The sequence below is a fragment of the Aulonocara sp. 'chitande type north' Nkhata Bay genome, linkage group LG11 (genome assembly GCF_057382095.1).
Source record: "Aulonocara sp. 'chitande type north' Nkhata Bay isolate Kocher_YH1m ecotype deep benthic linkage group LG11, A_spYH_male_GT1.1, whole genome shotgun sequence".
In the NCBI taxonomy this organism is placed as follows: domain Eukaryota; kingdom Metazoa; phylum Chordata; class Actinopteri; order Cichliformes; family Cichlidae; genus Aulonocara; species Aulonocara sp. 'chitande type north' Nkhata Bay.
In genome coordinates this window covers 4,304,232-4,318,430 of record NC_141354.1, presented here as the reverse complement: position 1 = coordinate 4,318,430, position 14,199 = coordinate 4,304,232, and the positions used below count along the sequence as shown (strand labels likewise).

General features: G+C 45.2%; 1 protein-coding gene across 5 annotated transcripts in view; it reads right to left on the bottom strand.

The window, feature by feature from the left end:
* The window catches only part of adcy3a (adenylate cyclase 3a), a 62,190-nt gene extending 57,171 nt beyond the window's left edge, over positions 1-5,019 (bottom strand). For 2 of the 5 annotated variants that reach the window (XM_086310261.1, XM_086310265.1), the window contains exons 1-2: positions 4,724-4,847; positions 1,909-2,988 (exon numbers count right to left, since the gene is read on the bottom strand). In XM_086310261.1, the coding sequence (XP_086166387.1) occupies positions 1,909-2,583 (675 nt within the window). In that variant the 5' untranslated portion in view covers positions 2,584-2,988; positions 4,724-4,847. The other 3 variants (XM_086310263.1, XM_086310262.1, XM_086310264.1) reach the window with 3 other exon arrangements.
* Between the last annotated feature and the right edge of the window lie 9,180 nt (positions 5,020-14,199).

Here is a 14,199-nt window from a genome sequence, read left to right as displayed (position 1 = left end):
ATGTTAGCTAGGTTAACGCATATTCCATAAATTATCACTAGTACTGCTTTACTGCATCACACTCACAATTTATCCTGTGAATTTGCTAACTAGCGAAAATAAACAAATTAGCATTACTGTGTAATGTGCACGTACCTTTCATGTGACTCGAGAACGCAGACTCCCCCACTGTGAAAATCCTTTTTGCAGACTTTGCATGTGGCTACGCATGGATTTGGTCCTCGTCTTATCCATAATTCGTATTTGTCGTTTTCCAGCCAACACTCATTAAAACAGACTGACTGACGCAGAGGTGCAAAGCACGCCCCAGTGGAGAAATGTTTCTTTTAGCCTTTTTGACTCATTTTCTTTCTCCATCTGATCAGCAAACTATGCAATCAAATACTCATATGTTGTGAATGAAATACAGTTTTAAGCACCACATCCAAAATTCAAGCACTTTTGAAACCCTGAAAAGACAATATTAAAATCCAAGAAAGGATTTCAAGCACCTACACAAACCCTGCTTGCTGAAGTTTTTATAAAGTGTGTAAACTGGAAGGTAAGCCTCAGCTTTAGTTCGATTTTACAAGCTTTGAGCGTTGAAAAGTTAAAGCACATCACTGCACAGCATTGGTTTCAGCTGTAGCTCAATAAAAAGGTGGCGTTTTCAGCAGGGTGATAACTTTTTTGGTTCACAGCCATCTTCTGCTTATCCTTTGCATGGTTGTGGGGGGATTGAGCCTAGAGGCAGGATACACCCTGGACAGGTCACCAGGCTGATGCAAAGCTAACACTGAGAGACACACTGTAACGCACTAACTGCATGTCTTTGGGCTGTGGAAGGAAGCTGGAGAGAAACCATGCAAACAGCCACCGGCCATTTTTTGTTCCTGAAATAATTCTTGTATCGTGTGCAAGCAGAAATTATTTCGGTTTTCTATAGAAATAATGAAAATAGTATGTTCAGAAATGTCGCGTTGCAAATTCTCTGCTCTGCTAAAAAAAAAGCACTAGGGGAAAAAACCCTTTTGTCCTCATTAAAGACAAAGTCAAATGGGACATAAGAGGCAAATATAACACTAATAGGTGAGTTTTATACAAATATGTGTTTAAAACAAAAACAGCACCTCCAGTTCTGCCAGTGGAGAAAATTTTCATGGAAGAATTTTATTAGCTTTTCCATTAAACGACAGATTTGGATCTAATAATACAACAGATGCAACTATCACAAACGTTATTGGTCAGACGTAGTGGCACAAATGAAAGTCACACTAGGTTTTGAGATTGACTGTAGTTCTGATACTGTATATTTAGGTAATACACTAACTGGTTTGCACGTTTAGGACAAATATCTTCTCAAAGTGTTAATAACTGCTGAGAAAAAGACAAACAGCTGGACAAAGTGGCCCTTTTAAAAGAAGCATATGAAGTGGAATAATTTACTTTCTCCCTGATACTTTATATTGATAGATATAAAAAGTATTGATTACAGTGGCTGTTATATGTGAATGGCAGATTTAGATACTGACAAGTTGAAATAATAATTTTACCATAAAGGTGAAACTTTTCCTGTTCCTAATGCAGTTTCATGACTCTGGTTTCATCTGGACACTCGTCCATACTTTCAGGGCAGACCCGTGGCACTAATGTTAATAATAACTTGTCATGTAGTCAACTACTGCTTCTCTTAAAACACAATATATGAAAATAAACGTTATTTAAAAAGGAAACCAACAAAGAGGACTCTGCGGGTTGTTCTGTCAACTGTGTAATCTGCGTACAGTTACCAGACCTATCCAGTATTAGTTAGTATCCCTGTGAAACGGAGATATTTGGCTTTGGGGAGCTTTACTGCCTTACATCTGGCTACATGCCATTAGACACAGGAAATTCAATGCATTAACAAACAGACAACTCAACTCTCACCTGTCTGCCGAGTGCTGCGCCGTGTATGTCATCCTGCTGCTGCTGGGCAATGGTGACACCCAGAACCAGGGTGTGGACCCCACAGGACACAGTGGTGATGAGCACAATGGGAGTCAGTCTCAAAGGCAGAGTCAGAAAAACCGAAAAACTGAAGAAAGCCTGCCAGCCTACAGTGTCGCTGGCCTGGTGGAAGCGAGCATAATTCAACCCCAGGTAGCAGAATATCTGAGCGGCTATGAGCACCCACAGGGCATAGGGCAACACCCGCCGGGAGATGCGGTCTGGCAGCAGCCCAAAGCGGCACAGCAGATAGAGAATGATATCTGCTGCCAGTCCCACTGATGCCACTAAAACAGAAGCCAGCTTATCAGCGGTGTAGACCACAGCACACATGAGGATGATGTAGCTGTCGAACAGCGCGGCAAACACAACGAGCACCAGCAGCGTTTCGTGTCTCTGCCGTCTAAAGTAGGTCTGGTAAAGATTCTCCAAGGACTCGGGCGCAAAGGTCAGGCGCATGAAACGCGGCAGACAGAGGCAGCATCCCGAGGTCCGCACCGTGACCTCGTGTGTTCGCCCCACTGCCTGCCCGGGGTCAGAGGGCAACGTCACAGAGCAGTCTGCTGAATACTCAGCAGAATACTCGGGCTCAGAAAAGGCTCGGTTCCGAGGCATGGTTTACATTCAGCTGCAGCTCCCAGTCTTCTTTCAAAAACAATGGAAGCATAAATCAAACACCGACCGAAGTCTCAGGTTCACATCCTGTGAGGGAAGCCCACACGTGTGGACAGCAGACTGTCAGGACACTGGAGAGACGTCCTCTCTGCATCCACAGTCACTCCATCCAGTGAGGTCACTTGACGTGCTTAGCCTTCTCTCATAGGTCCAATCTGAGCACGCCTACTCTTCATCATCGTGATGTCCACCTCTGGTTTTTCAGCTTTGCAAATGGGACCGTTTCACCTGAGCCCGGTCGTCTCCGTAGGCCACATATCAAAGTTGGACGTATTAACATTTACTCCGCTGATTTTCTTTGTGTCACTGCCTTCATTCCTCCGCTTTCCATAAATCTCACATGACCTGAATAAAGAAACACAAAGTCACCAGAGAGCAACAGGTAGAAGTGTCACGCTAACCTTTTTAACTGCTCTTTTTCCCGGGTGGAATCATTACACAGCAGACATCTTTAATGGCTTTAAATGACAAGAATCGCAGGGGGAACATTTGAACTTATTTTGGATTTTCTCTCACGCAGTCAAGATTATACACATACACGCCGCTAATATTTGGTTAAATGTCCCTTAGCAAGTTGCACCTTGACTACATGCTTTCGACAGCCATGAACAACCTTCTGGGTGGATATTTGACCACTTTTCTTCTCTGCTGAACTGATAGAATTCATTTCAGTTAGGCTTTTAAGTTTAGTCCACGGCGCTTCTCAAATGTCTTGTACAGCAGTTCCAGGCCTTCTCAAATTCACTCACTTTCCAGTCCTTGTCCCTAAACTTTTTCAAAGTACGGCTTTTTGTTTGCTAATCTGCTTATCTTAACACTGAACTACGAGGCACTTAGCTTAAGGGATGAACAGCCAACTATTTTAACCTGCAAACTTAATCCATGCACTTTGCTGCACCAGATGCGTTTACATATCCGGTGTAGCAAAATATGTAAACAATATTTTAGTTGAATCTATGAACAAAGGCAAAGATGGATACCAGTTCAGCTCACGGGTGACCGCGTCACTAAAGGCTATAGGTCTGAGTGTGACCCACAAAAGTGATTACTAAAGCACTATTAACTGCAAAATAATGAGCTGTGTGCCCTAAAACATGCAGGGGAAACAAAAGAAGAAGAAGTGGTTACACAGCAAATGAACAGCATGTGAAAGTCAAAGCCAAAAGTTTATCCACGGAGGCAGACGTCCGCAGCCGTGTGACGGTGCAGGTTGGGTGTTTGGGGCTGCTGCTCAGTCAGGAGCCGTGGGGATCTCCGCACAATGGATACGAATGTAGAAAAGTAGTGTCAGAGTTTGATCCAGCACACAGTACCAAAAGGCTTTTGGACAGTGCCTTTATTTTTTCGGCATGGCAACGATCCCGAACACATTACAAATGCACAACATAAAACTGTGCGTCAGAGACGATCCTCCAAACTCAGACTTTAATATCATGAAGCAGTGTGTGAGTACGAAGAGGAACTTTGGGATGTCCTTCTAGGAGCCCGGAGAACTATTTCTGAAGACTGCGAGCACGTTTTAAAAGCTTGTTGATGACAGCTCACCTGTGCTGACGAATAAAGGCAGTCATACAAAATCTACGAAGCTCTGTTTGCTCTCTGGACTGCGTGTTTACACGTCTCAATAAATCCCTTTGTAACAAACTAACCGATGCACAGCGACAGATGGATGATTGCTCCCTGGGCTCGCACCTCTGTTAAAGGCAGGCGCTGTGAAACGGCCACATTTTGGCGTTAGGGTCTCTCCACGCTAGAGCGAGGCTCTCCGCTGTGGGCCTACCTTGTTACATGTTGCGCTCCCACAGGTACACATGTCGTAAAACCACACTAAAAACAAACAAAAGCCAGTGGGCTTGTGTTGCCTGAGGACATTTCCACGTCCACGGTACTCGCAGTGACAAAAGGGGTTCTCGGGTGGTACACGGTAGCTGTCCAACAAACCTTTCTCTGTGGCTGCGTTAGCATCTGTGTCTTTCGAACGGAAACTTATCTGGACGTGATTTCCACTTCGGCTCTTCGCGTGTGCTTCGTGTTCACCTGCTTCACTGCAAGCTCTCCGTGGAGCTGATGCACCGCTTACCGTGAAAGCATCCGTCTCCTGTGGGTGCTAACGTTATTCCCCTCACACAGATATCAGCTACCGGAGCCCCGCACGAGACCGGATTCACGTGAAGATGGAAACAATCACTGAATCTAACGAGTCACAGAAAGTAGCCGCGGCCGGTGGCTCCGCCCCCTCCCCCACTGTTCTTAACATGAATTATTATTAATGTTATTTTTATTATTTATTTCATTATTATTATTATTATTTTACCTCGGATGTTTTCCGCAGAAGACACGGAACAGCTTCATCACGAGCGCAACCAACGAGGCTTCTGGTGGCTTACAAAATAAAATCACTGCTCGCGAACGTTGACGCAGGAAAGAGCAGAAGTATGATTGAAAGCTATGTGAATAATGCTCTACAGGCCACACAGCAACCCTAAAAACAAGCACCGTTTGTGTAAAATATTAACGATAATAATAATAGAACTTGCTATACAGTAAAATAAAGGATCTTGTTACACTCTGAGCTTTGTCTTACCTGGAAGCCTTTTTCTCGGCTCCTCAATTTTTTTTCTATCCACTAAATCAATGCATGACAGTTCATAGTTCATTCAAAATGTAAGGCAATATGAAGATATCAGTGAAACCTAAGTGTTGAACAGAAATGCACCTGCCGCTCAGCTGATAGAGCAGGTTGTCTGCCAATCTCAGTCCACCGTTCCCCTGACCACATTTGTTTAGGTGAGACACCGAGTCCCTCCCCAAGTACATGACCTGGAGTGTAAATGTTAGGAATGACAAAAGTGATGTAACTGGCTTGATTCAATTCAGTTTTATTTAGATGATGCCAAATCACAAAAGCATTCACCTCAAGGTGCTTTTTGATGTATTCTCCAAGAGTTCCCACAACAATACAGAGAAAACCTCAACAATCAAACAAGACCCCCTTTGAGCAAACACTTTGGGGACACTGGGAAGGAAAAACTCTTTTAACAGGAAGAAACAGTAAGAAGCAACACCAGGCTCAGGGAGGGGCGGGGCCATCTAACCTGACCAGTTGGGGGTGAGCTGAGGAAGACAGAGCCAAAGATCAATAATCTCTGAGACAGAAAGGAAGAAAGCAGCATATATTTCATATGTGCACTGAAGGATCCTGATCAAAACTACTCCAAGATTCCTTGATAACCTGGACGCCAGGTTAATTTAACATTCAGAGTAAGCCAAGCACAATAAAAACTGAGTGAAACTCTTCAAATAAACCATTTTTTACAGATGATCAGTTAGCTGTTCTCTTTCAAGAGTTTCTCAGATAAAAAGAAGGTTGGAGATTGGCCTGTAACTAGCTAGGACAGCTGGTCAAATGATGCTTTTTAAGTAACAGTTTAACTGCTGCCATCTTGAAGGCCTGATACGTAGCTGATTCATAAAGATAGGCTAATAATATGTATGGTTGAAGCATTAATTAATGAGAGGGCTTCTTTGGAGAATGTAATTACTAAAGTTAACTCAGAAAGATCTATTGGAGAAAGGAAAGGGGATTCGAAGGGGGAAACAGGCAAACACAAACAATCCAACTCTCTCTCAGAACAGGCAGGCTCACCACAATGCAGGGAGTAAATTTAGGGAAGGTCTATACAGAGGAGATAGAAGACAACATCAGGTCTGAAGACAAAAATCATCCAGGTAGACAAAGTATTTAAAGAAGTACCAAGGGACATCATTCACGAGGGCCTGAAACACTCTGGACCTGTTCGTAAGACCAACAGGCATCACCAAAAACTCAAAGTGGCCCAGTTGAGTGTTGATGGCTGTCTTCCACTCATCCCACTCCGTTATCCTTACCAGATGGTAACCACACAAGGGCGTGCCCACAGATGGAGATGGGATGAGTGTTCTGTGTTGCTGGACACACAGTATAACAAAGGGGTATACGCCAGGCTATGGTAGATTCAAGTTGCACGCAGACTGTAGTCCACCAAAATCTGGTTCGGCCGGAGAACTGTTAGAGGCAGAGTGGGTGGAGGTTAGGTGTGTGCATGGGGACGTCTACAAATCTGTTTTGATCAGCGTCTACCACCCTCACACTGACGGGTTGGTGGAGTGGCTGAATAAGACTTCAAAGTCCAGTGCACCACACAAATGCTTCTGGGGTGGAAGCAACCTTAGGTTAGGGTGAAGAGAACGCTGAGGTAGTATATCCTGCAGAGGGTTAACTGGAGACAGAGCTGGGCTTACTAGGACAGTTTGTTAAGCCAGAGGCAAGCTCTCCAATCACGTGGAGCCAGCCGAGTTACACTTCCTGGGTGGAAAGGATGTGATGAACATGACCTGAGTCCGCTGAGTCCACCAAATCCATAAGTTGGCTGGATACTTCTGTCATGAATACTGGAATGGACTCAAATGCAGGGCTTGGAAGAATCCCATGCACACTAACTGTGATTCTGAGTTTTACCAGAAAATGCTATCCACAATTAAGCAAAAGGAGAAAATGGGACTCCAGGTGTCCAAGGGGAAAATGCACAACAATCCAAAATTCTCTGTAGGGCGCTCAGAGAACAGGCTCCCCACACTTCAGGGAGGAATTCCAGGGAAGGTCTATAGAGGAGTGGGAAGTAGGGATGAGAAGACTGAAACAGCTGTTTTGACACTGTGTTGACCTTCCAAAGCACAGATGTTTCGAAACATTGCTCAGAAGCGTGGTTCAAAACACCCAGATCACGTGACCATGACAAAACACGATGGTGCACTCCACCCCAGTTATGGCAGGTGGCGTACCTGCTGCTTCGACGCATTCCTGGGACAAGGATTCCCATTTTTGAATAAGCACACTTATTGATGCTGAGCCTTGTAATGACTGCATTCATGTTTTTGATATTACGGATTCAGTTTATCACACGTGCACGTGTAAAACCAAACAATACCTATCTCTCATTATTTAGCTGTAGACTGTGAAGACTAATATGACTTCAATTACTTAAACACTAAACTCCAAAGTTTAATACAATTAAATAGATAAATAAATAATATACAGATATCTTATTTGAATGATTACTGTCAAGAAGAAAGAGGTTGGTGGGCGAGCTCAATTCAATCATATCAGCAGAGAGAGAGAGCGACACAGTGTGCCGTTCATTAAAAGTTTTCACCTCTGACTCCGTCAGTTCTTTAGTTTTTTGTTTTGTATTTTCAACAGAAAATGTTATTTGCAGCATCAGGTGACTTCATCCTCACTGTAACCTGTTACTCACATACTATGCTGACATAAATGATGTATTTAAACTGTAAGAAGAAAAGCTAGAAAACATGTTTATTCTCACTGACACTTCTGGGGTGAATATGTTATAAACAACAGGAGGTTTGCAGGGTGACTATAACCAAAAGTCCAGACTTGCAGTGAAACATCGTGCCATGCGTTACAAGACGCAGCATCCACAGCAGTATGGAAAGTTCCTTCATGGTTCAGATGTTGCTCACCAGTGATTTAAAGATGTTGCCACGGACCCGGGGACTCGGGGTCCGTGAGCAGTGTGGACGTTTATTATTATCATCATTATTATAGCATATGATGTATGTTTGCTGCACTGTGCTGTGTTCTTGTGTTCCATGCTTGTGGGTGTGTGTGTGTGTGTGTGTGTGTGTGTGAGTGCAGCAGTGACACTCCCAGGCCTGGTGGGTGTGGCCCTGCCAGCTGGCTGGTCACGCCCAGGATCTCACACACCTGCTACTGATCAGGCTCGTCGGGGAGCTGCTTAACAGAATGATGGAGCTTCCTCTGGCGCAGGATCGTTGAGTTAGACTCCATGTTAGTGGTTCTAGTGCTGTTAAGTGTATGCCTGCTGGAGTTGGTGTCGTAACGGCTGCGTCTGTTGTGTTTTCCTCAGGAGGAGAGCGGAACACAGGACAGCAGGACGCACGGGGTGTGCGTAGGCACGGGAGCAGAGAGCACGAATACCAGCACTTAGGAGAAGGCACAACACAGGAGTTGAAGGAACGCACTGGAGATTTATTGTGTGTACATTTACCTTACTGTAAATAAACGCACTGTTCATATTTGCACTGAGTCCAGCATTTGGGTCCTTTCTCCAACATCCCCACGGCTTGCCCTGGCAAACCGTGACAGATGTGCAGGAACTGTAGAGGAATCATGTCTTAAACTTAGTTACAGCACTTTCAGAAAGACATCTACTGTAGTGTCATGCATTATTATAAATGTAAACATTATTATGAAATGATCAGATTAAAGAGGGATTTCAGGAAACACTGTTAAATGCTGAGTTTCTATCTGAACAAGATCTGGCATGTGATTAAAGTGATGGATGGTTGCTTTTACATTGTGAGAGAAGCCAGTTGAGCCTATTAATAGATTAAATGCTGTCATTTTTAATGCTTACATCTTAAAATCACCCACAATAATTATTTTATCTAAGCTGAGCACTAAATCAGACAGAAGCTCTGTGTAAGATAGAAAACAAATGAAATGGTCTTTTGAGTTTTACAGTTAGGGTGGACAAGGCTAAGCATCAGGCTTCTGAATGAACTCAAACTCTGTCAGAGTCTGTGGTTGACTAATAAACTCTAAGTGGAAGATTGCTCCCCTCCCTGCTTCGAGGATTCTGACAATTTGTATAACTCTGGGTGTTGATTCATTTAACCTAACATAATTATTCTGCTGTAAGTAGGTTTCTGTGAGGCAGATCAAATCAATTTGTTGATCAATTATTTTTTCATGCAGTAATAGAGACTTGTAAAACAAAGACCTAATGTTTAATAATCCACATTCAACAGTTTTACTCTTTGGTGCAGTTGTGAATCTATATTGTTGTAACAAACCCACGACAGACCCAATGTCACGGTCCTGGCTCTGTGACCCAGTGTTTTCTGTTCTGTATTGTTAATCTTTGATTTCTTGATGTATCTTTGTTTATTCTTACGTTTTGGTTCTGTGTATCCCCTCTAGTGTAGTCATGTCTCTGTGTTAAGCCCGCGTCTCTGAGTCCGTGGTCTAACCCTATCTCCCTCTGTCATCCTGTGTGGTTCCCCTGCATCTTCCAGGTTAGCTTTATTCTTAGTTTTCCCAGTTTAGGTTTTGTCAGTTCTGTTCTCGCCACCCTCGCCCTTTTGTTGAATGTTATCCTCCTTAATAAAGCTCACTCTCATCAGAAACCGTGTTTGCACTTTGTGTCCTTTAATAATTTACACACGGCTTGCCCCGCTGGCCGTGACAGTACGAACCAGCCACCATGGACCCTGCAGCATATTCGACCCACCTGGGGCTACGGGAGGATATTACAGGGAGTGCAGAACTATTAGGCAAATGAGTATTTTGTCCACATCATCCTCTTCATGCATGTTGTCTTACTCCAAGCTGTATAGGCTCGAAAGCCTACTACCAATTAAGCATATTAGGTGATGTGCATCTCTGTAATGAGAAGGGGTGTGGTCTAATGACATCAACACCCTATATCAGGTGTGCATAATTATTAGGCAACGTCCTTTCCTTTGGCAAAATGGGTCAAAAGAAGGACTTGACGGGCTCAGAAAAGTCAAAAATAGTGAGATATCTTGCAGAGGGATGCAGCAGTCTCAAAATTGCAAAGCTTCTGAAGCGTGATCATCGAACAATCAAGCGTTTCATTCAAAACAGTCAACAGGGTCGCAAGAAGCGTGTGGAAAAACCAAGGCGCAAAATAACTGCCCATGAACTGAGAAAAGTCAAGCGTGCAGCTGCCAAGATGCCACTTGCCACCAGTTTGGCCATATTTCAGAGCTGCAACATCACTGGAGTGCCCAAAAGCACAAGGTGTGCAATACTCAGAGACATGGCCAAGGTAAGAAAGGCTGAAAGACGACCACCACTGAACAAGACACACAAGCTGAAACGTCAAGACTGGGCCAAGAAATATCTCAAGACTGGTTTTTCTAAGGTTTTATGGACTGATGAAATGAGAGTGAGTCTTGATGGGCCAGATGGATGGGCCCGTGGCTGGATTGGTAAAGGGCAGAGAGCTCCTGTCCGACTCAGACGCCAGCAAGGTGGAGGTGGAGTACTGGTTTGGGCTGGTATCATCAAAGATGAGCTTGTGGGGCCTTTTCGGGTTGAGGATGGAGTCAAGCTCAACTCCCAGTCCTACTGCCAGTTTCTGGAAGACACCTTCTTCAAGCAGTGGTACAGGAAGAAGTCTGCATCCTTCAAGAAAAACATGATTTTCATGCAGGACAATGCTCCATCACACGCGTCCAAGTACTCCACAGCGTGGCTGCAAGAAAGGGTATAAAAGAAGAAAAACTAATGACATGGCCTCCTTGTTCACCTGATCTGAACCCCATTGAGAACCTGTGGTCCGTCATCAAATGTGAGATTTACAAGGAGGGAAAACAGTACACCTCTCTGAACAGTGTCTGGGAGGCTGTGGTTGCTGCTGCACGCAATGTTGATGGTGAACAGATCAAAACACTGACAGAATCCATGGATGGCAGGCTTTTGAGTGTCCTTGCAAAGAAAGGTGGCTATATTGGTCGCTGATTTGTTTTTGTTTTGTTTTTGAATGTCAGAAATGTATATTTGTGAATGTGGAGATTAACTTATGGCTGGAGCACGAGGGGAAAGACTTTCGCCAAGCCATAGCTAATTGGCTACAGCGCTTAGTTTCTGGTCTCCCCTGGTTGCTCAGCTTACTTCACCCGCTCGCAGAGGCTTTCTTTCTGGACGAGCTTCACTTTGTTCGTCCGGCCTCTACCTCTCGCCTAGCAACTACTGTTTCGCTGCCTGGCCTGACTAAGGATATTCTGCCCGGCCTGTCGACCCAGCCTTCGAACAGGAAGCGGCAATCGCGCCGTCGACGCCCCTCGCCACAGTCGGACACCGGGATTTCAGAGCAGCCGGCTGTGGTGAGTAGGAAGGACAATATTACTGGTTTGAACTGTGGGACTGTTTACTCGGCGGTTGTGGTCTGTACGGCAAAGGACAATAAGAACTGCTTATCAGCTGTTCAGTCTCCTGCTCAGCTGTCTTTACTTCTTTACCGCTGGAGGGTCCGAGGGGCCCGTTCAGCAGTCTGTCTCCGCTGGAGGGTCCGAAGGGACCCCTCCAGCCGTCGCCTGCAGTGCCAGGCCTGCAGTGCGGCTTCCGTGCCGTCATCTGCGGTTCCATCGCCTGCAGCTTTCACGCCGTCGCCTGCAGCGCCGCCGTTAGGGACTTCCACGCCGGTCCAGCCTCTGCCTCGCTGTCTGGTCCAGCCTCTGCCTGAACCACCTCGCCTTTGCCGGCCACTTTCCAGATGTCATCACCGTCGATGGTGGTTCCCTGAATGAGGTCGCCGCTCTCTTCCGTGCGACCGGCCTCCGGACCTCCCTCGGTTTAGGTTTTGTCAATTCTGTTCTCGCCACCCTCGCCTTTTGTTGAATGTTATCCTCCTCAATAAAGCTCACTCTCATCAGAAGCTCAAGACACTCAAAGCGCTTTACAATACCACTATTCATTCACTCTCACATTCACACACTGGTGGAGGCAGCTACAGTTGTAGCCACAGCTGCCCTGGGGCAGACTGACAGAAGCGAGGCTGCCATATCGCGCCATCGGCCCCTCTGGCCATCACAGGTAGGCGGTAGGTGAAGTATCTTGCCCAAGGACACAACGACCAGGACAGAGAGAGCAGGGGATCGAACCGGCGACCTTCCGGTTACAAGACGAGCTTCCCAACCCTCTGAACCACAGTCACCTCCTGATGCATAGCCACCAGGTCAGCCGCTATCCGGGATCTGTCACAACATGACTGGGTTTTGGCACCACTTTAGCAAGGACCCAGACTGACAGTTTTTCCAGCACGTGACTGTTTTTATGTGTGCAAACCAGTGTGCATCACATTTATTGGCAGGCTTTTCAGTCCCACTCTCTCCAGCCCAATGCTCCTCTCCTTGGGCAGCTTTCCAGTTGCCTTCAGTGCAGCAGAAAGCTCTTCTATCCAGTCCCAGCATCCTACTCATAGGGGAGACATGATTAGGATATGGAGAACAGCTGTGTGGATCAGCCTCCCCTGACACACACCCAGAGCCCACTGCTCCACCCCTCTCTGCAGCTGCCACAGACCACAGGCTGTATGACCAGAGGTTAAACAGACAGAAGGTCACACAACATGAGGGAGGAAGCAACAATGAAAAGAGGGAGATGCAGACAATATGTCCACAGAAGGAGATCGAGGCAGCATCTGGGACCTGTGAACAGATACAGGCATGTTCAAGACCCTCGTGATGGAGAAGAGACCAGGCAGCTCATTGTCCTGCCAAATATACGAGAGTCAACACAAACTCAGGGTGGCATTTCAGTCTGATGAGGAGGAGCCATTATTGGCCCACAGTGACTCAAGAGAAACACTTGTGCACCCTGGGAAGCCCCAGCAGCCTAGACCTATTGTAGTGTAACTAGGGGAGGATTCAGGGTCACCTGGTCCAGCCCTAACTATATACTTTAGCAAAAAGGAAAGTTTGAAGCCTAATCTTGAAAGTAGAGATAGTGTCTGTCTCCTGAATCCAAACTGGAAGCTGGTTCCACAGAAGAGGGGCCTGAAAACTGAAGGCTCTGCCTCCCATTCTACTTTTAAATACTCTAGGAACAACAAGTAGGCCTGCAGAGCGAGAGCCAAGTGCTCTAATAGGGTGATATGGTACTACAAGGTCATTAAGATAAGATGGGGCCTGATTATTTAAGACCTTGTATGTGAGGAGCAGGATTTTGAATTCAATTCTGGATTTAACAGGAAGCCAAAACAGGAGAAATCTGCTCTCTCTTTCTAGTCCCTGTCAGGACTCTTGCTGCAGCATTTTGGATTAGCTGAAGGCTTTTCAGGGAGTTTTTAGGACTTCCTGATAATAATGAATTACAGTAGTGCAGCCTGGAAGTAATAAATGCATGAACTAGTTTTTCAGCGTCACTCTGAGACAGGATATTTCTAACTTTAGAGATGTTGCGCAAATGGAAGAAAGCAGTCTTACATATTTGTTTAATATGTGCATTGAAGGACATGTCCTGGTCAAAAATGACTCTATTATGTAGAGGTTTGATTCCCAGTCATCGTATATTTGTTACTGCCCCCGTGGCGGTTTTATGAGGAACAATGGGGAAGAAGAAGGTTCCAGTTTTGTACAGAGCCCCCTTGCCCTTGTACTCTGTGAAAGTGGACCCTGACACAGGGCTGGTGATCAAAAAGTATATTCCATGTTCTGTTCTGATTGGATTAGCCAACACAGGCACGGTGGCTCATAACAGACAAATGGTGCACAGTGATCATTTAACCAGAGGATCTACAATAACTTTAGTCAGAGATGGAGAAAGAGATAAAGCAGACAGGAGAGGAAGAAGAGAAGAACTGCAAATGACATGTAACGTGTGTTGATAAATTATGTGTTTTCATCATGTGAAACATCCTGAAAAACAAACTAACTTGTGTTATTAAAATGTTGCATGAAAATCCAGGCCAGTTTTGTGCAGGATAAACAGATTAGCTGTGTGAGCGT